Here is a 23,617-nt window from a genome sequence, read left to right as displayed (position 1 = left end):
TGAGGTCTGAGGTGAAGGTCCCAGAGCATCAGTTCTCTGTTGGGATCAAGATGCTGGGACAGAGCTTGATCCCTCTCAACTGCTAAAACAATCCAGGACAATCCAATAGTAGAGCTGAATTTCAATCACCTTGGCCCTGAGCTTCACAGCCCTTTGGCAGAGGGAATCCTGTGACACTGAGGTGTGTGTAACCACAAGACTGGCCCAAACTGACCCTATTCTGTTGGTAACAGGAGGTATAGCAGAGCCAAAACTGAAAGTCATGTAACCTGGGCACGCACAAAGGAGGAAAATCATAACTCAGAACCAACGTTTCCTCCCTGCGGAGCCAAGAAGACGGACATGACCGGAGCTTGAGGGGCGGGACGCTTTCAGAAAGGAAGAGTCCATCATCCTGGAAGATGTGGTGCTGAAACCTGCCATTCCACACCTTACCATAAATGGCCAAGTTTAAAGCCCTCCTATCGAAACCTGCCCGCCAGCACTTCTGTGTGCCAACCTGTCCTCCCTAACCCATCAAGTTTGACCTAAGCCCAGTGTGGAACACACATTTGAGCCCTGCCTCCGGTCTCCTTGGCCGTCGACCTTGAAATAATAAAGCCTTCCCTTTTCTCAAACACCGGTGCCATAGTATTGGCTTCTAGTGCGCCAGGCAACGGGCCCGTTGCTCGAAACGCGCGTGGTGGATGGAAGCTCCGTGAAGTGCGAACCCCTGCCCGCAAGGGCTGCTGTTACGAAGTTCGCTGAAGCGCAGCACAGACTTGGCGTTTGCCTAGTGCGTGGCAATTACGGAATTACCGCCACATCCTCCCGGCCTCCGCTTCCAACAGCGCGGGCCGGGCACTCGCTTCGAGCCCACCCCACAACCTTAAGCCTTCCCCGCCGCCCCCTAGCAGCCTCCAGCCCCGCCCTGTGGAGAAGCCTCTTGAGAGTCTGCGCCTGGCCACGCGCCCGATGCACGACGCGGACCTGGCCTTCGGGAGTGAGGCCAGCGGAAAGTGGACTCGGCGCCGGCCTTCCCCTCCCCTGGCACCGCTCCAAACCAGCCCCACCCGCCCTGCCGCGGCTGTCAGGTCCTGGGCTGTGCCGAAGCCTCCACGCGGGTGTGGCCCGCCCCTCTCCCCCAGGTGCGCGGTGTAAACACACCAAAAAGCAAACACCAGGGCCGAGTGGGCGACGGAGGCGGTCGCTGTTCAGTGTCGCCCCCTGCCGGGACCACGCCGCGACGAGCACAGCGAAGAGAGGCTGCGCCTCCGACCTCGCAGCGCTCAGCCTCCTAAGTGGGTGGAATAACCTCACGCAAGTCATCAAACAACCGGACTTCAGTGTTGCAACGAAGGAAGAGAAAGGGCCCCTGAGGAGGCGACATTCGCACTGCAGCGGCGCAGGGACCAGCCAGGCGGCTGAGGGCAAGGTCGTTCCCAGCAGCGGGGACCGCAAGGGCAAAGGCTTGGAGGGGGGAACGAGCTCGACTTCCAGGACGGCCGAAGCCAGCGCAGATCGAGCAGGGGCTGCGGGGCAGGCAGGGGTGTCCCCCACAGGGCGACGGCGGCAGGAACTCGGGAACCGGGACTGCGAGCGGGTAAGGCTCGAAGGTGGGCTGTAGCCTACGCGCCCGGAAGTGCGGCCGGGGTGCCGGCCGGGCCCACTGCCCAGAGCAGTTCGGCCCCTCTAGGGATCGCGGAGGCCTGGCTCTCGGTGGCGCCTGAGAGCTCCCTGCAGTCGGTCACCGAGGGAGGCTTCGGGCGGGGAGGCGGGTCAAGTGACGTAAACATGCGTTGCCCTCCAGGATTGGCGAACTCGGCTGTGGGGGCGGGAACTGAGGGGCAGCAGCCCCCAGGGATTGGCGGCTGCGCAGACGGGGCGGGGCAGCCCTTTGTCTGAGGGTGCTGCGGGATGCCGCTTCTTCGCGCGTGAGGCTGCGGCGTGGACGGTGAGTGGGGGCCGCGTGTCGGCGGCGGCCAGGACCCTCTCCCATCATGGACACCCGAGCCGGCGCGTCCTCCACACGAATCGTGGACTCTTCCCCGCGAGCACGCACTGCCCCTTCCGTTTACGCTGGTCTCCTCCCCTCATGGACGCGCGGCGGCCTCCTCCCCAGGGCCAAGGCCGCGCCGTCTCCCCCGTTCGGGGTTCCCACCCTTCCCCTCGCCCGGCCTTGGACCCCCTCGGGCCCTCCCGCGCCCCGGCCCGCCTCGGACGTCCTCGGTCCCTTCCGCGCCCCTCCCCCCGTGGGCCCCCTCGGAGCCCCGGCGTCCCTCCCACCTTGGATCTCCTCAGATCTCCGGCGTTGCTCCCCCTCGGGCCCTCCCGCGCGCTTTCTACCGGCGCCGTGCCTCGGGCCAGGTTGGCCGGAGTCCTAGGGGCGCAGTCCGGACCCCCGGGCCGCTCTCCTTGCCGCGCTCCTGGGAGTCTCGTGTCCCCTGGGATGGGCCCGGAAAGGGGTGGGGAGCTTCCCCAACATATAAAAATGGAGGTTTTTTCTGTTTTATGCTCAACCTGAGGAGCCCCATGAAGACCCCGGCGGCGCACCGGGAGCGCCACTTTATTTAGCTGTAAAAAGTCTTCCCGCGTCAAGACGAAAACGAGCTGCTTTCGTCTCAGCAGTTGGTCGAGTGTGCTACTTGCCGGGTGTCTTATCCTCTCCCGGTTTTGCTATCGATGCTGTCTTTTCTGTTACTTTGTCAGAGCCCTGTTTTAATGAATGAGCCCAACGCTTTGCAACACAGCAAATATTTTCCTTGTTGTTTATTGGCTTAATTTTAAAATTGAAAATAATATGCAATACTTGTAATGCAGGCATGTCAGAGAAATATAAATCACCCCCCAACACTCTGCCAGTGCATGAAGAGGCAGGAACTGTGAACAGTTTCGGATGCCGTTGGCGCTCTAGGCACGCGCGCACACCCTTTTTTCTGTCATCAAAGGGAAGCTGCTGTCGTTTGGACTAACACCGGGGCGGCAGGGGGCGCTCCGCTCGTCCTCCGCTGGGTCGGTGCGCGTGGATTTTTCAGTTCGTAACTGTCTTCTGGACGTAGGTTTCCCTGCCCGGTGGACTCTACCAAGTGGGTAACGGTGAGAGGTTGCCATTGACATTCCCGCCCCGTCCGGGGCTGTGGTCCTGTGCCCTTGACAGGTCACTGCATTCCTGCCAGGTCGACGTTTTTCGTTTATTGGTGAGGTTGAAATTCCTTCATTTGTGTTTTAGCCGTTTGTATTACTTTGTGATTTACCAGCTCATATTTTTTTCCATGTGTGTTGAAAAGATACTTCTCAATTTGTCTTTTGACTCTGATTATGGTGTTTGGTTCTGGTTTGGGCTTTTTCAAAATAGAAAATTTAAAATTTTTAAGAGTCAAATATTTTGCCTTAAGGCATTTGGGGCTTTGTGCTGTGTTTTAAATGGCTTTCCCCACTCCAAGATTATTTTTAAAATAAACTCTTGTTTTTCTGTGGTACTTGTAAAATGTTGGATACGTCTGGAATTTATATTTTCTTGTGGGGTGAGCGTGGACTCCAGCTTCGTTTTTTCCTCTCAATCATAGGCATTTCTAATACCATTGATCTTTCCATTGATTTGAAAAACCACTTTTGTCATATACTAAATTGTTGCATGCCTTTAGGTCCATTTTTGGAGTTTGGTAGCTTTGATGAGCATACGATTTTGATTTATAAGCTGTGGATCTCTGGATCTCTGCTTTCTGCTTTTGGTATTTTGCTTAGAACGGCCCTTCCCACATAAAATAATAAAAATATACCTGTATTTTAAAGTTCTTTTTTATTGAATATAATAATTATACATATTTATGGGGTACATGTGATATTTTGATACAAGGATAGCATACAATGTATAATGATCAAATCAGGGTAATTAGGATATGTCACCTCAAACATCATTTTTTGTGTTAGAAGCATTTCACATCTCTTCTTCTGGTTGTTTTGAAATATACAATAAATTATTAACTATAGTCACCTTACCGTGGTATCAAACACTGGAACTTATTCATTATATCTGACTGTATGTTTGTAGTCATTAACACCTATGTTCGGCCGGGCGCGGTGGCTCAAGCCTGTAATCCCAGCACTTTGGGAGGCCGAGGCGGGTGGATCACGAGGTCAGGAGATCGAGACTATCCTGGCTAACATGGTGAAACCCCGTCTCTACTAAAAATACAAAAAACTAGCCGGGCGTGGTGGCGGGCGCCTGTAGTCTCAGCTACTTGGGAGGCTGAGGTGGGAGAATGGCGTGAACCCGGGAGGCGGAGCTTGCAGTGAGCCGAGAGCACGCCACTGCACTCCAGCCTGGGAGACACAGCGAGACTCCGTCTCAAAAAAAAAAAAAAAAAAAAAAACACCTATGTTCACCTCCCCCCAACCCCACCCTTCCCATCCTCTGGTAACCATCATTCTACCCTCTACCTCCATGAGACCAACTTTTTAAACTCACACATACAAATGAAAACATGCAATATTTGTCTTTCTGTACCTGGCATATTTCAATTAACATAATGACCTCCAGTTCCATCCCTGTTGCTGCAAATGACATAATTTGATTATTTTTATAGCTGAATCATATTCCATTGTGTACATATACCACATTTTCTGTATCCATTTATTTGATGTACATTTTGGTTGATTCCATATCTTAGCTATTGTGAATAATGCCGCAGTCAACATGTATGTTCAGATATCTTTTTGATATACTAACTTCCTTTCTTTTGGGTATATACCAAGCAGTGGAATTGCTGGGTCACATAGTGGATCTATTTTTAGTTTTTCTCATATGCCTGTTGGCCATACATACTATCTTTTTTTGATAAATTATTCAGATCATTTACCTGTTTTTAAATCAGATTAGTTGTTGCTTTCTATTGAATTGTTTGACTCCCTTCTGCGTTCTGGTTATTAATCCCTTATTGGATGGACAGTTTGTAAATATTTTCTCCCATTCTGTATGTTGTCTCTTCACTCTGCTGATTGTTTCCTTTCCTGTACAGAAGCTTTTTAATTGATGTAATTCCATTTGTCTAGTTTGCTTTTGTTTCTGTGCTTTTGAGGTGTTACCCAAAAAATGTTTTCCCAGATCAGTGTCCTCAAGTGTTTCCTTGATGTTTTACAGCTTTCTTTATAGGGATCCTGTGCATTTCTAAAGTTTAATCTTGTTTCTTGTTGCTATTTGTTGAATAGATTTTTTTCCCTTCATATTTTCTGACTAGGTGTTACTGGTATATAAGCTATCAGTTTGGTTGTTTGTTTTTTGTTTTGTTTGTTTATTTGCTTTTCATCTTTTGAGATGGAGTCTTGCTCTGTTGCTCAGGCTGGGGTGCAATGGTGGGATCTCGGCTCACTGCAAATTCCACCTCCCGGGTTCAAGCAATTCTCATGCCTCAGCCTCGGGAGGAGCTGGAATTACAGGTACGTGCCACCACATCCGGCTGATTTTTGTATTTTTAGCAGAGACGGGGTTTTATCATGTCACCCAGGCTGGTCTTGAACTCCTGACCTCAGGTGATCCACCCACCCTGGCCTCCCAAAGTGCTGGCATTACAGGCATGAGCCACTGTGCTCAGCCAGAAAGCTATCAATTTGGATACGTATTTCTGATCATTAATTCGGAAAGGTTGCAGGTTAGGGTTAGTTTAGATTAGGTCAAGTTTAGCAGTGTTTTGCCTTGTGCTCACAGGTGACTCAGAAGCTGCCTCTCTTGAAAGTGCTTTCACCCTGGGGGTAGGGGCTCCTTGGTGATGAAGAGGGAGCAGTGCTTGTTAGCAGGAAGTCCAGGGAGTGAGGATGATGAGAAGCAAGAGAAGGCAGTAGCTCTGGAGGAGATCCTGGCAGCTCACCCCAGACCAAAAGACTCCAAATCTGCCTGTCCCAGTGTATCACCATGTTCAGGGTCCTCTGCAATGACAGGCATACTGCTTTGTCACATCAAGACAGTCAGGAATTCCAAAAAGAGTGATAGGAGTGTCTCACTGCGATGTGGCTTTCGATCACCTAAAGAAAACTGGAAAGCCAGTTGCTGTTAACAACATTGATCTATTGTTTTTGTTTTGGATTATTCCTTAGGGAAATTTTCAAGATTGAAATTCCTGAGTTTGAAAAATGAACTCTTCATGCTGCCACCTTTGTGACCAGTGGGTGGGTGGGATCGTTGCTCAGCCAGTGCCCTGAGTGGGTGTTCTTTATATTGCCCATTTGTTAGCTGTTGGCATGGCCTCAAGAGGGGGGTCCTCAAACTCCACTTCCAGTATTCGATGGCAGTGATTTCCAGCCTGTCCCAGCCCCTGGCCTTGGAGCCTGGCATCTATAGAGGACTCGTCATGAGCCTGTCTTTTAATTTTTAAAAACGGTCCACATCACGCTGTCTCCCTGCCTGAACTGTGTTCTCATGGAACAAAACTTGGAGTTGGACCTCAGAATCCTGTGAAGTGTGGATGGAGTGTGTTGTTAAAAGCCCGTTTCTGTCACCCCAGATAGCTCTTAGTGTTTTTCTGCTTGAGTATGCAAGGTTTAGGTTGAGGCCCATGGTGTTTGCCTGGCCTGGTTTCCTGTTACAGGCTTGTTCCAGGAAACTGAAACCTTTTATCTGCCATAGTATAAGGAAAAAATTTAAACTAGTTAATACCACTTTTAAAATGTATTTTGTATATATTTTTAAATATTTAGTTAGTTAGTTAGTTATTGAGACAGGGATTCATTCTGTTGCCCAGGGTGGAGTGCAGTGGTGCAGTCACAGCTTACTGCAGTCTTGACCTCCTGGGCTCAAGCAGTCTTCCCATCTCAGCCTCCAGGGTACCTGGGTCTACAGACTAGCTAATTTTTAAAATTTTTTTGTAGAGACGGGGGTCTCACTATATTGTCCAAGGTGGTCTTGAACTCCTGAACTCAGGCAGTTCTCCCACTTTGGCCTCCCAAAGTACTGGGATTATAGGTGTAAGTCGCCATGCCCAGCCATTTTTGTTCATTTATTACCAGAATACAATCAGACTGTGATTTTTTTTATTTTATTTTTTTTTTTTTGAGACAGAGTCTTGCTGTGTCACGCCAGCTGGAGTGCTGTGGCACAATCTCGGCTGACCGCAACCTCTGCCTCCCAAGTTCAAGCAGTTCTCCTGCCTCAGCCTCCCGAGTAGCTGGGGTTACAGGCGCCTGCCACCATGCCTGGCTAATTTTTTGTAGTTTTAGTAGAGACGGGGTTTCACTATGCTGGCCAGGCTGGTCTCGAACTCCTGTGGCCTCCCAAAGTGCTGGGATTACAGGTATTAGCCACCGCGCCCGGCCGATTTTTTTTTTTTTTACTTAGCAATATGTGAAGGTCATCTTTCAATAGAAACCTGATACTGCATTTCGTGTTTATGCTTTTCTGAGACTCACCCCAGGTGGCAGTCTTTCCCTTTCACTTCTCCTTGCCGCACACTTGTTGACAGCCTGGTATTGTCCGTTGGAGTTTTTCCTCTGTGTGTTAATTTAATCAAATAGATAATAACACCTTATCCAGCAGCATCCTCCTCTGAGCCAAGCCTGTTCTTAGTGCTCTCCTCTTACCAACCACATGATCTCCAGGCCTTCAGAGGAGTGTGTCATCTCCTGAATTTTTATAGGTGGGGCCTCAGTGCAGCTGGCCCAAGTGAGGCAGGTGAACCAGTCCCAGGTCCTTGTGATACACATACCCTTCATGGGCTCAAAGTCATAGTTTACAAAATGAGATTGTCCCCTGCATGATGACCCCATACTGCATTTTCACTCACCCATCTGGCAACCTGACACAGCATACATCTTCCTCTTTAGCAGGTGTGTAACTTGTATGTGGAAGGACCAACATAGCATTTGCCTCAGCAACATCCTTGAATCTGCACCCTCACCCACATCCATTCTTATAAGGTACCCACTATCCAAGAGCCAGTCTGATTTGCCTAAATACTGCTAGGTAGCCTTCTTAAGAGTATGAGAAACTCCACTTTCCCACGCCTGCCAGTGGCAAGTGTTGACTCCGTACTTGCTATTACAAATGGCATAAAGTGTGAGCTCATTGCTCTTCATTCATTTATTCAACAAACAGGCTGGGTGTGGTGGCTCAGGCCTGTAATCTTGACACTTTCAGAGGCCAAGGAGGGAGGATCCCTTGAGCCCAGGAGTTCAAGACCAGTCTGGGCAACATAACAAGATCTCGTCTCTACCAAAAAAAAATTAAATTATCCAGGCCCGGTGCTGTGACCTGTAATCCTGGCTACTTGGGAGGCTGAAGTGGGAGGATGACCTGAGCCCAGGAGTTGGAGACTGCATTGAGCTGTGATTGAGCCACTGTACTCCAGCCTGGACTACAAAGTGAGACCCTGTCTCTAAGAAATTAATTAAAAGTTTTAAAAAGTACATTGCCTGGCAATTTTTAATCATTAGCCTAGAAGTAATTAAAAAAAAAAAAAGAAGGCGACCACTGATACTCTGTTGGGCCTGCTTCTTGGTCTGCTGGTGCAGGAGAAAGGGATAGGGTGAGAGCTGGGTGGGGCCAGGGCTGCTGCAGTGGGTGGGGCAGAGGTCTCTAAGAGATGGATGGGGAGCACAGGCCAAGGGATAAAGGGCTGCAGGGCTCTGAGGAAAATCACAAAGTTTGGGGCAGGCCCAGAGGAGCCAGTGGGATCCTGGGAGGACCTTGGAGCAGAGGACCGTCACTGTGTTCTCACAGGAAGGTAGATGGAGGAGCTTGGCTGGCAGACTGTGCTGAGAGCTGCTGAACATCTAGGGGTGGTTGTCGTGGGGCAGGGAGGGCGAGATGGGCAACATGGTCAGGTTCTGGATGTGCTTGGAAGGTGAATTAGAAATGTGAGAGTGAAGAAGGAAGGAGGCTTCTGTACAGGTTCACAGACCAAGCTGGGCGCAGAAATGGTGGTAGAGGAGGTGCTCGGTTTGGAATATTAAGTGTCTGAGATGCTATGAGACACCCATATTGAAATGTTGAGTCAGAGGGACGGGGGTCACCAGCTCAAGTGTACCAAAAGAGCTACTGGGCTCAACTGACTTTTCAGACTCACAGGACAACCATGCCTAGCAACAGATTCATGGAAAAGCTAGCCAGCATCATTCAGCAGCCATCCAGGGAGTACTCAGGTGCATAAACACAAGATGCAGGTAGGAGGAGGAGTTAGCCTAGTCAAAAGCCTCGTGGTCATACAAGCCACACCTCCTGTGTCGGGAGAACTGACTGCAAGACCTGCTCAGGAAGCCCTGAATGTACTTCCTGTGGTTGTTCATCATTGAGTCCCAGCCCAGGTGTGGTTGGGCCGTAGGGAGAATGACCACCCACCTCTGCCAGGTTTCCAGGGGACTAGAGCTGTGCATTCACCAAAGGTCAAATTCGCGTGCAGGGCCAGGCACAGTGACTCACGCCTGTAATTCCAGCTCTTTGGGAAGCTGAGAGGGACAGATCACTTGAGCTCAGGGGTTCAAGACCAGCCTGTGCAACATGGTGAAACCCCATCCCTACAAAAAGTACAAAAATTAGCCGGGCATGGAGGCAGGTGCCAGCTACTCAGGAGACTAAGGTAGGAGGATCGCTTGAGCCTGGGAAACGGAGGTTGCACTGAGTCGAGATCATACTACTGTACCCCAGCCTGGGCAACAGAGCGAGATTCTGTTTCAAAATAAAGAAATGGCAGATCTGTGCGCTGGTGGGTGACCCATGGAAAGGGTCAGGGTGTGGTAGGAGAGAAGGCACTTCTGCCCTTGATGATAGGCAGATGTCAGACAGGGGGACCAGGAGCACATGAGGCCACTGTTAATGATCACACTTGGTCTTCGTCTTAATCCAAAATTGGTTACTGTTAGGCTGGGCGCAGTGACTCATGCCTGTAATCCCAGCACTTTGGGAGGCCGAGGCAGGTGGATCACCTGAGGTCAGGAGTTTGAGACCAGCCTGACCAAGATGGTGAAACCCCGTCTCTACTAAAAATACAAAAAAAAATTGGCCGGCGCAGTGGCTCAAGCTTGTAATCCTAGCACTTTGGGAGGCCGAGGCGGGCGGATCACGAGGTCAGGAGATCGAGACCATCCTGGCTAACACGGTGAAACCCCATCTCTACTAAAAAATACAAAAAACTAGCCAGGCAAGGTAGCGGGCGCCTGTAGTCCCAGCTACTCGGGAGGCTGAGGCAGGAGAATGGTGTAAACCCAGGAGGCGGAGCTTGCAGTGAGCTGAGATCTGGCCACTGCACTCCAGCCTGGGCAACAGAGTGAGACTCCGTCTCAAAAAAAAAAAAAAATTAGCTGGGCATGGTGGTGGGTGCTTGTAATCCCAGGTACTCGGGAAGCTGAGGCAAGAGAATTGCTTGAACCTGGGAGGCAGAGGTTGCAGTGAGCCATGATCGCGCCGTTGTACCCCAGCCTGGGCGACAGAGCAAGACTTCATCTCAAAAAAAAAAAAAAAAAAAAAAAATGGTGACTGGACACGGTGGCTCACGCCTGTAATCCCAGCACTTTGGGAGGCCGAGGCGGGTAGATCACCTGAGGTCAGGAGTTCGAGACCAGCCTGACCAACATGGGGAAACCGTCTCTACTAAAAATACAAAAAATAGCTGGGCATGGTGGCGGGTGCCTGTAGTCCCAGCTACTCGGGAGGCTGAGGCAGGAGAATGGCGTGAACCCAGGAGGCGGAGCTGGCAGTGAGCCAAGATCGTACCACTGCACTCCAGCCTGGGCAACAGAGTGAGACTCTATCTCAAAAAAAAAAAATACAAAAACAATTAGCCAGGCATGGTGGCACATGCCTGTAATCCCAGCTACTGGAGAGGCTGAGACAGGAGAATCACTTGAACCCAGGAGGTGGAGGTTGCGGTGAGCCAAGTTCTCGCCCTGCACTCCAGCCTGGGCAACAAGAGTGAAACTCTGTCTCAAAACAAACAAAAAAAATTCGTTATTAATGTATTCCATCTGGGTACACACAAGTTACTAAAGGAACCACTGATTTCCTGCTGAACTAAAATGTACCATTTTTGTTATCTTCCAACTTCCCACATACCTATCTGGCCTCATCTGTTCCTCTGTCGACAACCTGCTGGTTTAATTACAGTGCCTTCCTACCCACCCTTGGCTCTGATTCCTGGCAAGGCAGGCCCTACCCCCTGTTCTTTCCAGTTTCATTCTTGGCTATTCTCTAGCATCCATTCTTATGAATTCTCAAGTAGTTTTAGTCATTCCTTTAAAAGACTTCCGTTGGAATTCTAATTAGAATTGCATTGCACTTACACAGAAATGTGCACACACACACACATTTGGAGGGAGTGGGCATTTTTGGAGAACAGCAGCACAGGGGAGGGTTGAGAGTCAGCCTCTCTCCATCCATATTTCCCTGTCCTGTTCTTCAGAGGCAGGCAGTTAGTTTATTGTATCTTCCTGAAAGTTGTCTATGCAAATATATACATATATCTGATGTGTGTTTGGTGTTTTGTTTTGAGACAGGGTCTCACTCTGTTGCCCGGGCTGGAGTGCAGTGGCACGATCTCAGCTCACTGCAACCTCCGCCTCCTGGGTTCAGGTGATTCTCCTGCCTTAGCCTCCTGAGTAGCTGGGATTACAGGCACACACCACCACACCCAGCTAATTTTTTTTTTTTTGTTTTTTGAGGTGGAGTTTTGCTCTTGTTGCCCAGGCTGAAGTGCAATGGCGTGATCTTGGCTCATCGCAACCTCCACCTCCCAGGTTCAAGCAGTTCTCCTGCCTCAGCGTCCCGAGTAGCTGGGACTACAGGCATGCACCATCACGCCCGGCTAATTTTGTGTTTTTAGTAGAGACGGGGTTTCCCCATGTTGGTCATGGCTGGTCTTGAACTCCCAACCTCAGTTGATCCGTCTGCCTCGGCCTCCCAATGTGCTGGGATTACAGGCGTGAGCCACTGCTCCCGGCCTGATTTTTGTATTTTTAGTAGAGACGGGGTTTCACCATGTTGACCAGGCTGGTCTCAAACTCCTGACCTCAGGTGATCTACCCGCCTTGCCCTCCCAAAGTGCTGAGATTACAGGTATGAGCCACCACGCCCGCCTATATCTGATGTTTTATAGACAATGGGATTATGATATCCCTTGACTTCTGCCCCCAGGCCCTTTCTTCCGGGCAGCCCTGACACCGATTTTGTCACTCTTAAAGCACTGTGTTGTGGTGCCCATCTGAGCCAAGCATGTGAGGGGGTTGGTTGCTTTCTTATACCACGTTTTTCTGGAGTGATCTCCCACCTTTGGTCACCTGCTTGGTTTCTGTGTCCCTGTCACAGACTTCGATGCTCCAAAGGACTGTGACCCCTGTCCTGTACAGGACCAAATGTGTCAGGAAAGCTCTTGCCCCCGCTCCCCCTTTTTCCCGGCCGTGTGGGTGTGTGTCAGATACCCTTGCTTACCTTGTGTTACGTTCCAGCACCGGCCCCACTACCCCAAGCATCCCTTTCTCACTTGATGACAAGTTTTCCTTCAGCTGCTCAGACCAGATCCCTGGGCCACTGTTGACTCAGTTTGTCCAGAGCTGACCACTTCTCATGCCTCCCCTTTGAATACCTGGTTGAACCTGGTGCCACACTGGAGCACCAGGGCTGCCTAAGGGTGGGGTGAGGGGAGTCTTATTGTCACCCTGGTGGCCAAGGCTTTCTTAATTGGGAGGGTGTTTGGGGAAACAGCTTGGCCTGATGCCTGTATCCCCCACATGACCTGGGGACAGTCTGGTACTTGTGTGAGTGCCTCAGGTATAGACACACAGGGCCTTGGTGAGCTGGTGTGTGGCAGGACCATGGGCCAGGACCAGGGTGCAGCAAGTGCCTTGCACCTGGTGTTCAAAGAGCCCAGTACTGGCTGGGCAGACCCAGGAACTGTGTGTTCAGAGCCTGGACAGGCTCCTGAACCATAGGGTCAGAGTTCACGGGGGAGGCAAGGCAGACCAAGGCTGCAAAAGTAGCAGCTCCTTGCACCTGACCTCAGTGTGCCCCTTACTGACTCTGAGGCCCAGGGATCCCCTGAGGGCCCCCTAGGAAGTTAGGGTCTCAAGGCCATGCCCCTCATTTGCCCCCTCCTCTTCCTCAGCCCCACAGGCTCCTTCAATTTCTGTGATCCTCAGAGGCCCCAGGAGACCAGGTGATGGCAGCAGCCAGGCTCCTGCCAGTGCCGGCAGGACCCCAGGTAAACTGTCCCCAATGCTTATGCGGTGCCCCCAGCCAGAGCCCTGTGGTTCCTTCTGTGCCCCATAGAGCTCCTGAGAACAGCCAGAGCATCACTGCATCCCCTGAACTCTGTGGCCCCTTCCCATTACCCACCTCAGCTCACAGAGCCCCCTGCCCCCCATTGCCAACTGCTCATGTCACATGCACCCACTCCCCATCACAGAGGTCAGGATTTGGTCTTACTTACAGCAGCCCCTGTCATTCTAGGCCAAATTGACTTTCGAGGATGTGGCTGTGCTCCTCTCCCAGGATGAATGGGACCGCCTGTGTCCTGCTCAGAGGGGCCTCTACAGAAATGTGATGATGGAAACCTATGGAAATGTAGTCTCATTGGGTAAGCCCCCTTAGCAGGCCTTGTCTGTGTATCTGTGTATTAGACTGGGGTGGGGGCTTCTCAGGGTACGGGGCCTGGGGCAGGCTGGTCCTGGAGGTTTGCTCTCATCACCTCTCTGGGTGCTCAGCTCCAGCAGGTCAGTCCTGTCCATTTTCATGTCCCCACAAGTGGCTTGGGCAGGGGGAGGGGGCTCTGTAAATATTGTATAAACAAAGACTTCCCTCCCCACGAGCAGGACTTCCAGGATCCAAGCCTGACATAATCTCCCAGCTGGAACGAGGGGAAGATCCCTGGGTCCTGGACAGGAAGGGGGCTAAGAAGAGCCAGGGCCTGTGGAGTGAATACTCAGGTGAGTGAGGAGAGCTGGCCCCTCCCTCACGAGGGCTAAACAGGTCCTGAGCAAAGCTGTGGACCTAGTTCATACTGAGCCGCTGACTGGAGTGGCTTCCACCTGGGGTGAAACCTTATCTGGCCTTGTCTGGCAAAGGAGTCTGGACTGGGGGTTGCTGAATCAGGTGGCAGTCAGTGGTGGGAAGTGAGCATAGCAGTGAATTTCAACAAGCTGATGTGCAGAGCCATGTAGAGGAAGTTAGGGCGTGGCTGCAGTGATTCTGTCCCTGGACTGATTAGCCAGATTTGGTCCTAATAGGACATTCAGGTTTTGAGAGTTACCTGATGATTTAGAAAAGAACAAAGCATACTAAATATGGAAAGAAAGTGTCTCAACCTGACACTCAAGGTGAAGTGCTGAAAACACACAGCTTCATCTCAAGAACAAGACAAAGGAGCCCGCCATCCCCATGTCTATATAACACTGTACTGGGCATCCCATGTATGAAATAAGGCAAAACCGGCCAGGCGCGGTGGCTCACGCCTGTAATCCCAGCACTTTGGGAGGCCGAGGCGAGTGGATCACAAGGTCAGGAGATTGAGACCATCCTGGCTAACACGGTGAAACCCTGTCTCTACTAAAAATAGAAAAAAATTAGCTGGGCGTGGTGGCGGGCACCTGTAGTCCCAGCTACTTGGGAGGCTGTGGCAGGAGAATGACGTGAACCCGGGAGGCAGAGGTTGCAGTGAGCTGAGATCACGCTACTGCACTCCCGCCTGGGTGACAGAGTGAGACTCTGTTTCAAAAAAGAAATAAAAATAAAAAATAAGGCAAAACCAAAGCTATAAGAATTGGAAAGAAAAAAGCATTTTTTGCAGTTTATGTGATTGTCAACCTAAAAAATGATTGATTAAAATTTCACAAGGGAAATTACCAGTTTTGCTGGATACAATTTTTTTTTTTTTTTTGTGACAGTCTTGCTCTGTCACCCAGGCTGGAGTGCAGTGGCACGAGTCTCGGCTTACTGCAACCTCCGCTGCCCAGGTTCAAGCAATTCTGTTTTTTTTTTTTTTTTGAGACAGAGTCTCACTCTGTCACCAAGGCTGGAGTGCATTGGCGCCATGTTGGCTCACTGCAAGCTCCACCTCCCGGGTTCACACCATTCTCCTGCCTCAGCCTCCTGAGTAGGTGCCCGCCACCACACCCAGCTTTTTTTCTTTTTTTTTTTTTTTTTTTTTTTTGAGACGGAGTCTTGCTCTGTCGCCCAGGCTGGAGTGCAGTGGCACGATCTCTGCTCACTGCACGCTCCGCCACCTCCCGGGTTTATGCCATTCTCCTGCCTCAGCTTCCCAAGAAGCTGGGACTACAGGCGCCTGCCACCACGCCCAGCTAATTTTTTGTGTGTGTGTATTTTTAGTAGAGACGAGGTTTCACCGTGTTTGCCAGGATGGTCTCAATCTCTGACCTCGTGATCCGCCCGCCTCAGCCTCCCAAAGTGCTGGGATTACAGGCGTGAGCCACCGCGCCCAGCCAATTTTTTGTATTTTTAGTAGAGACGAGGTTTGAGGTTTCACCGTGTTAGCTAGGATGGTCTTGATCTCCTGACCTCGTGATCCACCCATCTCGGCCTCCCAAAGTGCTAGGATTACAGGTGTGAGCCAACGTGCCTGGTCAGTTCAAGCAATTCTTTTGCCTCAGCTTCTTGAATAGCTGGTATTACAGGTCCACGCCACCATGCCCAGCTAATTTTTATAGTTTTAGTAGAGACAGGATTTCTCCATGTTGGCCAGGCTAGTCTCGAACTCCTGACCTCAGGTGATCCACCTGCCTCAGCCTCCCAAAGTGCTGGTATTACAGGCATGAGCCACTGCACCTGGCCAAAAATATTTTATTTATATTTGTCAGCAACCAGCAAAGGTGTAATATTTTAAAAGATAACATTTATAATAGCATCAGGAATATAAAGTATCCATGAATTAATCTAACAAAAGGTGTACAAGACCTTTAGATGGAAAAAATTATAAAAGGAAAGATGGTGCATAGATCCAACCCTAAAGTTCGTGTTTGTGGTTGCTTAAGGCAAAGAACCTCTGACTTCAGTAAGGTGATGTCTGAGTCTTAGGAAAACCTCCATCAGCCTGTCCTGCCATAGTGTGCCCCACGCAGGGTGAGCAGGGACAGTTTGGGCAACACCTCCACTGGCTGATCAGCTTCGGCGTTTCAGATGTGGTGGTTTTCCCCTTGAAAGCTCCTCCTTATTTCTGAAGTAGCTTTATGTGGATAGGGCAGCAGGTGTTACAGTCTACCTCTTCCTGGCCTGCAAAATCAGATATCCTCAGAGGAACAAGGTACATGCCAGTCCTAGAGGAATTTAATTTTCCAAGTGACTGTGAACAAGAAGACACATCATCATGTCTTGGAAATCTTGCATAGAACTTCTGCTTGCTGACTGCACCTGTAGGAGGCAAGAAAACACAGGAGGGCGTTTTGCCGCCGCTGCCAAACCAGTCCTGGGCGCTCTTGTGTCCAGCTATGTACTCACCTGATGGAGAGCTTAAACTCCCTTTGAGTGCCCTTTGAATTTGATACCACAGAGACTGAAATTCTCTGGGAGCATGGCTGGTTGGAGATGAGAAGTTTTTTCACAGAAGCACCTGGTCACCTCACCTCTGGCACAGGCCACAGAGGACAGTGGGACTGAGTGAGTTTTAGATTACTGATGTGCATAGAAGCAGAAGCCACCTGCCACAACCTGGATTACTGCCGCTGGCATCAGAGCAGGTGAGGAGGAGAATATGCCTTTGTCTTGTCCTGGCAGTTCCTCAGGATGGATAAGTGTGTGCACCTGCCCAGCCCTGCCTCTGCTGTTTATAACTCAGTAAATTACACGTTGTAATAGCAATGAAAGGATTTTCCACTCTTTTTTGTTTTTGTTTTTGTTTTTGTTTTTTGAGAGATGGAGTCTTGCTCTGTCCCCCAGGCTGGAGTGCAGTGGTGCGATCTCAGCTCACTGCAACCTCTTTGCCTCCAGGGTTTTCTCCCGCCTCAGCTTCCCTAGTAGCTGGGACTACAGGCATGCACCACCACGTCCCACATCCAGCTAATTTTTGTATTTTTTAGTAGAGATGGGATTTCACTATATGTTGGCCAGGCTGGTCTCGAACTTCTGACCTCAAGTGATCCACTCGCCTCGGCCTCCCAGAGTGCTGGGATTACAGATGTGAGCCACCGTGCCCGGCCAGGATTTTCCACTCTTGAAGGGAGTATTTTGTTGTCACTTCAACTTGCTGTTTTTTTTCCAGACAACCTCAAATGTGACCACACTACAGCCTGTACACAAGACAGTTTATCTTGTCCATGGGGTAAGTGTATACCTGATCTTTTTAATTCAGTACAGTCTCTGAAGGTGTTAATGCTCATGTTCTACAAGAATGTAGAGGCTACTCAGGGTGCTATGAAGCGTGTTAAACAACTCACACAATTGCTACAAAACACCAGGGAGGGGCTTTTTGTGTTTTTTAATATTTAAAACATTTTTCCTTTTCTTGTGAGCCATAGTAGGCCTAGAGAGATTACTGGGTTTTTATAATTAAAAATTTATATCCGTGAAATCACTTTTTTTCCTTTTTTTGTCATGCTTAAAACATACTTCCCTACTTTATACTTAAAACAATAACTGCAACCGTCATTCTAAAAGCAAGTGACTCTTGGCTGAAGTCCAGCTTCTGCATAGTATGGATGCAAGGTGCAGGCAAGTTTGACCTTCACAGCAACTTGAGTCTGTCTCACAGACAGTCATATGATGCTTTCGTGCCATGGACAATTGAGCGAGTAATCTCTTATACAGTTAGTTTAGTGTGTGTGTGTGTGTGTGTGTGTGTGTGTGTTTCAGGCTGGAGTGCATTGTAGAGACAGGGTCTTGCGCAAACTCCTGGGCTCAAGCAATCCTCCTGCTTCAGCCTCCCAACATGCTGGGATTACAGGCATGAGCCACTGTGCCTGGCCTATGTTTCATTATTAAAGACATCTTGCCCATCTTGTCATCAGGTAAGAAGCCACCCATTCAGGAATCTTTTTTTTTCTTTTTTTAGACAGGCTGTCACTCTGTTGCCCAGGCTGGAGTGCAGTGGCATAATCATGACTCACCACAGTTTCAACCTCCTGGGCTCAAGCATTCCTCCCACTTCAGCTTCCCGAGAATAGCTATAACCGCAGGTGTAGACCAACATACCCAGCTAATTTTTGTAGAGACGGGGTTTCACCATGTTGCACAAGCTGGTCTTGAACTTCTGGCCTCAAGTGATCCTCCCGCCTTGCCCTCCCAAAGTGCTGGGATTACAGACATGAGCCACCACACCTGGTGAAACTTCAGACAATAGAAATAATACTTTTCAGTGTAAATGAGTAACTGTTTCTTTAGCCTATAGGCTTTTATTCTGTGAAGATGAGGCTTATACATTAAAGAAAGAAAGAACTAAAACTTCTATCAGTTTAAAAAACAGGTAGCCAGCCTAGGCAAGATACTGAGACCCCACACTACAAAATAAAATTTAAAAATTAGCCAGACTAATTTTTAAATTTTGGTGGTGCATTCCTGTAATCCCAGCCACATGGAGGCTGAGACGGGAGGATGGCTTGAGCCCAGGAGGTGGAGGTTGCAGTGAGCCATGATCACACCACTGCACTCCAGCCTGGGTGACAGAGTGAGACCCTGTCTCAAAAAAATCCACACAGAGTAACTTTCTAAAATGAGATATGTTAAAAATTGTATTAAACTGGGCCGGGGGCGGTGGCTCACGCCTGTAATCCCAGCACTTTGAGAGGCCAAGGCGGATGGATCACCCGAGGTCAGGAGTTCGAAACCAGGCTGGCCAACATGGTGAAACCCCATCTCTACTAAAAATACAAAAAATTATCTGGGCGTAGTGGTGCATGCCTGTAATCCCAGCTCCTCGGGGGGCTGAGGCAGGAGAATCGCTTGAACCTGGGAGGCAGAGGTTGCAGTGAGCTGAGATCACACCATTGCACTCCAGCCTGGGCAATAAGAATGAAACTCCGTCTCAAAAAAATTAAACTGAAGATAGTGAATTTAAGTTTTTTAATTAAAAAAACTTAAATTCTCACTGTTTCAATTTGTCAATACACTTAATAAATAAATTCCTCTGAATAGAATAAAAAGACACAAATACTCAAAAAGAAAAGTAGGCACAAGTTTCTGCGTAGATTAGGAAAACCAAAGGGCCAATAAACAAGAAAACTGCTCAGCCTCATTATTCATCAGTAAAGTGGAAATCAGAACCAGTGACACGATGTTACACCTTCAGAATGGAAAAAATAGAAAGATCTGACAATATCACATGTGGGTGAGGATGTAGGGCAGCTAATGGGGATGTAAATTCACATAGTCACTTTGGGAAAGTTTGGCATTATCCAATGAAATTGAAAATACCACATTCTGAGAGAATGGAGGTAAACTGAAGGAAAAAAAAACAAAAAAACCCTGAAATTGAAAACATGAATTCCTCTGTTTACCACTTCCCACTCTTGCATATGTATACAGCAAGGGCATTTGTGTGTAAGCACCAGGAAACATAGGAGAACCTTCACAGAAGCATGCTTCATGATTTAAAAAAAATTTAAAAATAATTCAGGACTGGGTGCCGTGGCTCATGCCTGTAATCCCAGCACTTTGGGAGGCCAAGGCGGCTGCATCACAAGGTCAGGAGTTTGAGACCATCCTGGCCAACATGGTGAAACGCCGTCTCTACTAAAGATACAAAAAAATTTGGCCGGGCACGGTGGCTCAAGCCTGTAATCCCAGCACTTTGGGAGGCCGAGACGGGTGGATCACGAGGTCAGGAGATCGAGACCATCCTGGTGAACACAGTGAAACCCCGTCTCTACTAAAACTACAAAAAACTAGCCGGGCGAGGTGGCGGGCGCCTGTAGTCCCAGCTACTCGGGAGGCTGAGGCAGGAGAATGGCGTGAACCCGGGAGGCGGAGCTTGCAGTGAGCTGAGATCAGGCCACTGCACTCCAGCCTGGGCGACAGAGCGAGACTCCGTCTCAAAAAAAAAAAAAAAAAAAAAAAAAAAATTAGCTGGCTATGGTGGCATGTGCCTGTAATCCCAGCCACCAGGGAGGCTGAGGCAGGAGAATCACTTCAACCCGGGAGGCAGAGGTTGCACTGAGCTGAGATCATGCCACTGCACTCCAGCCTGGGTGACAGGGTGAGACTGTGTCTCAAAAAAAAAAAATTATGTTCATAAACAGAATAGACATAAACTATGGTATTTTAACATAATGGAAAATACTGCAGTGAAAATGATTGAATAACTGCTGTACAACAACATGATATATCTCAAAAACATAATGCTGACGGGAAAACAAGTTCCAGAAGTCTGTGCTCCATGAAATTATAGAAAGCTCAGAAACATGCATAACTAAATAAAATAAAATAATGTTTAGAGCCAGGCACAATGGCTCAAGCCTGTAATCCCAGCACTTTGGGAGGCAAAGGCAGGAGGATCATTTGAGCCCCCCCAGGAGCTTGAGGCTGCAGTGAGCTCTGATAGTAGCCACTGCACTCCAGCTTGGGTGACAGAGCGAGACTCCTCTAAAAAAAAAAAAATCACTGTTGTCCTCAGCACCTCTTACCTCCCACCCACTCACACACAGTCAGCCTGCAGAGCACTCAACCTGCTCCCCAAAGGGTCTCCACTCCAGCCTTTCCTGCCATCTGTGCTGCTGCTCCTGAAGGTCTCATCTGTGGCCTAAACTTGGCAGCAGATTCCCATTATGTCCCTCTGCACCTTCAGTCTTGTCCTTCCCTCCCCTCCTCCTACCACTGCATTCTGCACATGAAATTATCTTCCACATGGCAGGCCCGGTGGTTCACGCCTGTAATCCCAGTACTTTGGGAGACCGAGGTGGGTGAATCACTTGAGGTCAAGAGTTCAAGACCAGTCTGGCCGACACGGCAAAACCCCATCTCTACTAAAAATACAAAAATTAGCCAGGCATGGTGGCGTGCGTCTGTAATCCCAGTTACTCAGAAGGCTCAGACACGAGAATTGCTTGAACCCGAGAGGTGGGGGTTGCAGTGAGCCAAGATGGCACCACCGCACTCCAGCCTGGATAACAGAGCAAGGCTCCGTCTCAAAAAAAAAAAAAAAAAAAGAGAGAGAGGAATTATTTTCCACAAAGAGGTAACAGCACCACCACCCCTACCTCATGTACAATGTCTATTGGTCTCCAGATGGCACCCCCCAACTTGCTCACAATAGCTCACACCTCACGCCTGCCCAAGTGCTGCTGTCTGCCCCACAGGGCACCCACGTTATGTGGGCCTGCATTTCAGCTCTGTCCACATGAGGACCCCTGGGAGGGCAGGGCTCAGGCACCACTGGGCTGTTGCCCTGCTGTTCTGTGGACTCCACACAGGGGTGTGACCTCAAACTGGAGTTTACACCTTTCTCTCAAACCTCACTATTAGCCTTGGCACATTCCTGTTTGGAAACATTATCTTCAGATTTCTAGTTGTTTGACACAGTTATGGTAGTTCTGTTCCTCTCTAGCTCACACAGACATGTGCATTGAGGGATTTTGCACCTTCATCAGCAAGGCCAGTTTCAGTGTTGCACTAGCTCTTCAGTTTTGAGTAGCGTTAACATTTTCATTTTGGATTTGTTCTTTCAGAATGTGAAACCAAGGGAGAGAATCAAAATACAGACTTGAGTCCGAAGCCATTAATTTCAGAGGAAACAGTGATTCTGGGGAAAACACCCTTGGGGAGGATTGATCAAGAAAATAATGAAACAAAGCGAAGCTTCTTTCTGAGTCCAAACTCTGTTGACCACCGTGAAGTTCAGGGCTTAAGCCAAAGCGTGCCACTCACTCCACACCAGGCAGTGCCTAGTGAAGAGAGGCCCTACATGTGTGTTGAGTGTGGGAAGTGCTTTGGCCGGAGTTCTCACCTCCTTCAGCATCAACGTATCCACACTGGAGAGAAGCCCTATGTGTGCAATGTGTGTGGGAAGGCCTTCAGCCAGAGCTCAGTCCTTAGTAAACACAGGAGAATTCACACAGGTGAGAAGCCCTATGAGTGTAATGAGTGTGGAAAAGCCTTTAGAGTGAGCTCAGATCTTGCTCAGCATCACAAGATACATACGGGAGAGAAGCCTCACGAATGTCTTGAGTGTCGGAAAGCCTTCACTCAGCTCTCACATCTCATTCAGCACCAGCGGATCCATACGGGAGAAAGGCCGTACGTGTGTCCATTGTGTGGGAAAGCCTTCAACCATAGCACTGTCCTGCGGAGCCACCAGAGGGTACACACTGGGGAGAAGCCTCACAGGTGCAATGAGTGTGGGAAAACCTTCAGTGTGAAGAGGACACTGCTGCAGCACCAAAGGATCCACACCGGGGAGAAGCCCTACACGTGCAGCGAGTGTGGGAAGGCCTTCAGCGACCGCTCAGTCCTCATTCAGCACCACAACGTGCACACCGGGGAGAAGCCCTATGAGTGCAGTGAGTGTGGGAAGACCTTCAGCCACCGGTCCACCCTGATGAATCACGAGCGGATCCACACCGAGGAAAAGCCCTATGCATGCTACGAATGCGGGAAGGCCTTCGTTCAGCACTCACACCTGATCCAGCACCAGAGAGTCCACACTGGGGAGAAACCCTATGTGTGTGGTGAATGTGGGCACGCCTTCAGTGCACGCCGGTCTCTGATCCAGCATGAGAGAATCCACACGGGTGAAAAGCCCTTCCAGTGCACAGAATGTGGCAAAGCCTTCAGCCTAAAAGCAACTCTGATTGTGCACCTGAGGACCCACACGGGCGAGAAGCCCTATGAGTGCAATAGCTGTGGGAAGGCCTTCAGCCAGTACTCAGTGCTCATCCAGCACCAGCGAATCCACACAGGCGAGAAGCCCTACGAGTGCGGGGAGTGTGGGCGTGCCTTCAACCAGCACGGCCACCTAATCCAGCACCAGAAAGTGCACAGAAAGTTGTGACCCATGGCTGACACAAGAATCCATTCTCACAGAAACTGCACGTGGAACCACAAGCAGCCTTCAGCCCAAGAGAAGTTTCTGTTAACTCTATAGGAAGCCTTTCTTTGGTGATTCAGTGTCACAAAATAACTCAAAAAAGAAGCACTTAGCATGCTGTTCCTGTGGAAAAACTTCAGAGACTGCCTGTTTTATTTTCCTCAACATCTTGAAGTTATATTGGAGAGTAATCATAACATTGTGGTGAATTTTGGTAAAAACAGCCATAATTTTTTCTTTGACATTAGTTTATTTGAACTAAGGGAATTTAAGGCATAAGAACTATTATCCCAATAAAATCTTACATTCCAAATAAAGTTCTTTTTCTAAGAACATTACATGCCCTTCCTAAATGTCAATTAACCATACTAATTATTGCACTTAAAATTTGAAAGTTGGACTATTTTCAGTATTCTCTTAAAACACTAGTGTTATATGGATAAAGTGATATAAAAAGATATTTTCATCAAGTATCATGTGAAATGGATGGAAAGCCTAAGTGTGTGGAAACACCTGTTTTGTATGAAATAAGGAAAAAGTCTAAAGATATATTAATGAGAAATTACATAAATTTAGAAACCTTTTTTTTTTTTTTTTTTTTTTTCTGGAGACAGTCTTGCTCTGTTGCCCAGGCTGGAGTGCAGTGGCATGATCTTGGCTCACTGCAGTCTCTGTGCCCCCAGATTCAAGCTTTTCTTGTG

The 23,617-nt window shown here is 49.2% G+C and overlaps 1 protein-coding gene and 1 long non-coding RNA gene across 12 annotated transcripts in view; one reads left to right on the top strand and one right to left on the bottom strand.

The window, feature by feature from the left end:
- The first annotated feature begins 1,222 nt into the window (after window positions 1-1,222).
- ZNF250 (zinc finger protein 250) lies at window positions 1,223-23,251 on the top strand. 8 transcript variants are annotated; one of them, XM_073999883.1, is made up of 7 exons: window positions 1,223-1,582; window positions 13,059-13,154; window positions 13,403-13,529; window positions 13,765-13,878; window positions 16,455-16,641; window positions 17,163-17,222; window positions 21,559-23,251. In XM_073999883.1, the coding sequence occupies exon 7, from the start codon at window positions 21,795-21,797 to the stop codon at window positions 22,878-22,880; it is 1,086 nt and encodes a 361-aa protein (XP_073855984.1). In that variant the 5' UTR covers window positions 1,223-1,582; window positions 13,059-13,154; window positions 13,403-13,529; window positions 13,765-13,878; window positions 16,455-16,641; window positions 17,163-17,222; window positions 21,559-21,794; the 3' UTR covers window positions 22,881-23,251. The 8 variants fall into 8 exon arrangements, with proteins under 8 accessions (XP_073855984.1, XP_073855985.1, XP_065375986.1 ...); XM_073999884.1 differs by having other exon boundaries at window positions 16,190-16,641; XM_073999882.1 differs by lacking the exon at window positions 1,223-1,582 and adding an exon at window positions 1,879-1,933.
- The window catches only part of LOC135964853 (uncharacterized), a 35,285-nt gene continuing 27,399 nt past the window's right edge, over window positions 15,732-23,617 (bottom strand). For all 4 annotated transcript variants that reach the window (XR_010577612.2, XR_012416867.1, XR_010577613.2 and 1 more), the window contains one exon: window positions 15,732-16,315. This is a non-coding gene — a long non-coding RNA (uncharacterized lncRNA). The remainder of the gene's footprint in view (window positions 16,316-23,617) is intronic.

Source organism: Macaca fascicularis, chromosome 8 (assembly GCF_037993035.2).
Source record: "Macaca fascicularis isolate 582-1 chromosome 8, T2T-MFA8v1.1".
Lineage (NCBI taxonomy): Eukaryota > Metazoa > Chordata > Mammalia > Primates > Cercopithecidae > Macaca > Macaca fascicularis.
This window is presented reverse-complemented; position numbering and strand designations above follow the sequence as displayed.

Bases quoted from the DNA above. Each gene is read 5' to 3' on its own strand.
- ZNF250 (XM_065519914.2), top strand. From the start codon at position 13,113: ATGGCAGCAGCCAGGCTCCTGCCAGTGCCGGCAGGACCCCAG. The intron at 13,155-13,402 runs GTAAACTGTCCC...CTGTCATTCTAG, and splicing joins CAGTGCCGGCAGGACCCCAG to GCCAAATTGACTTTCGAGGA. The intron at 13,530-13,764 runs GTAAGCCCCCTT...CCCCACGAGCAG, and splicing joins TGGAAATGTAGTCTCATTGG to GACTTCCAGGATCCAAGCCT.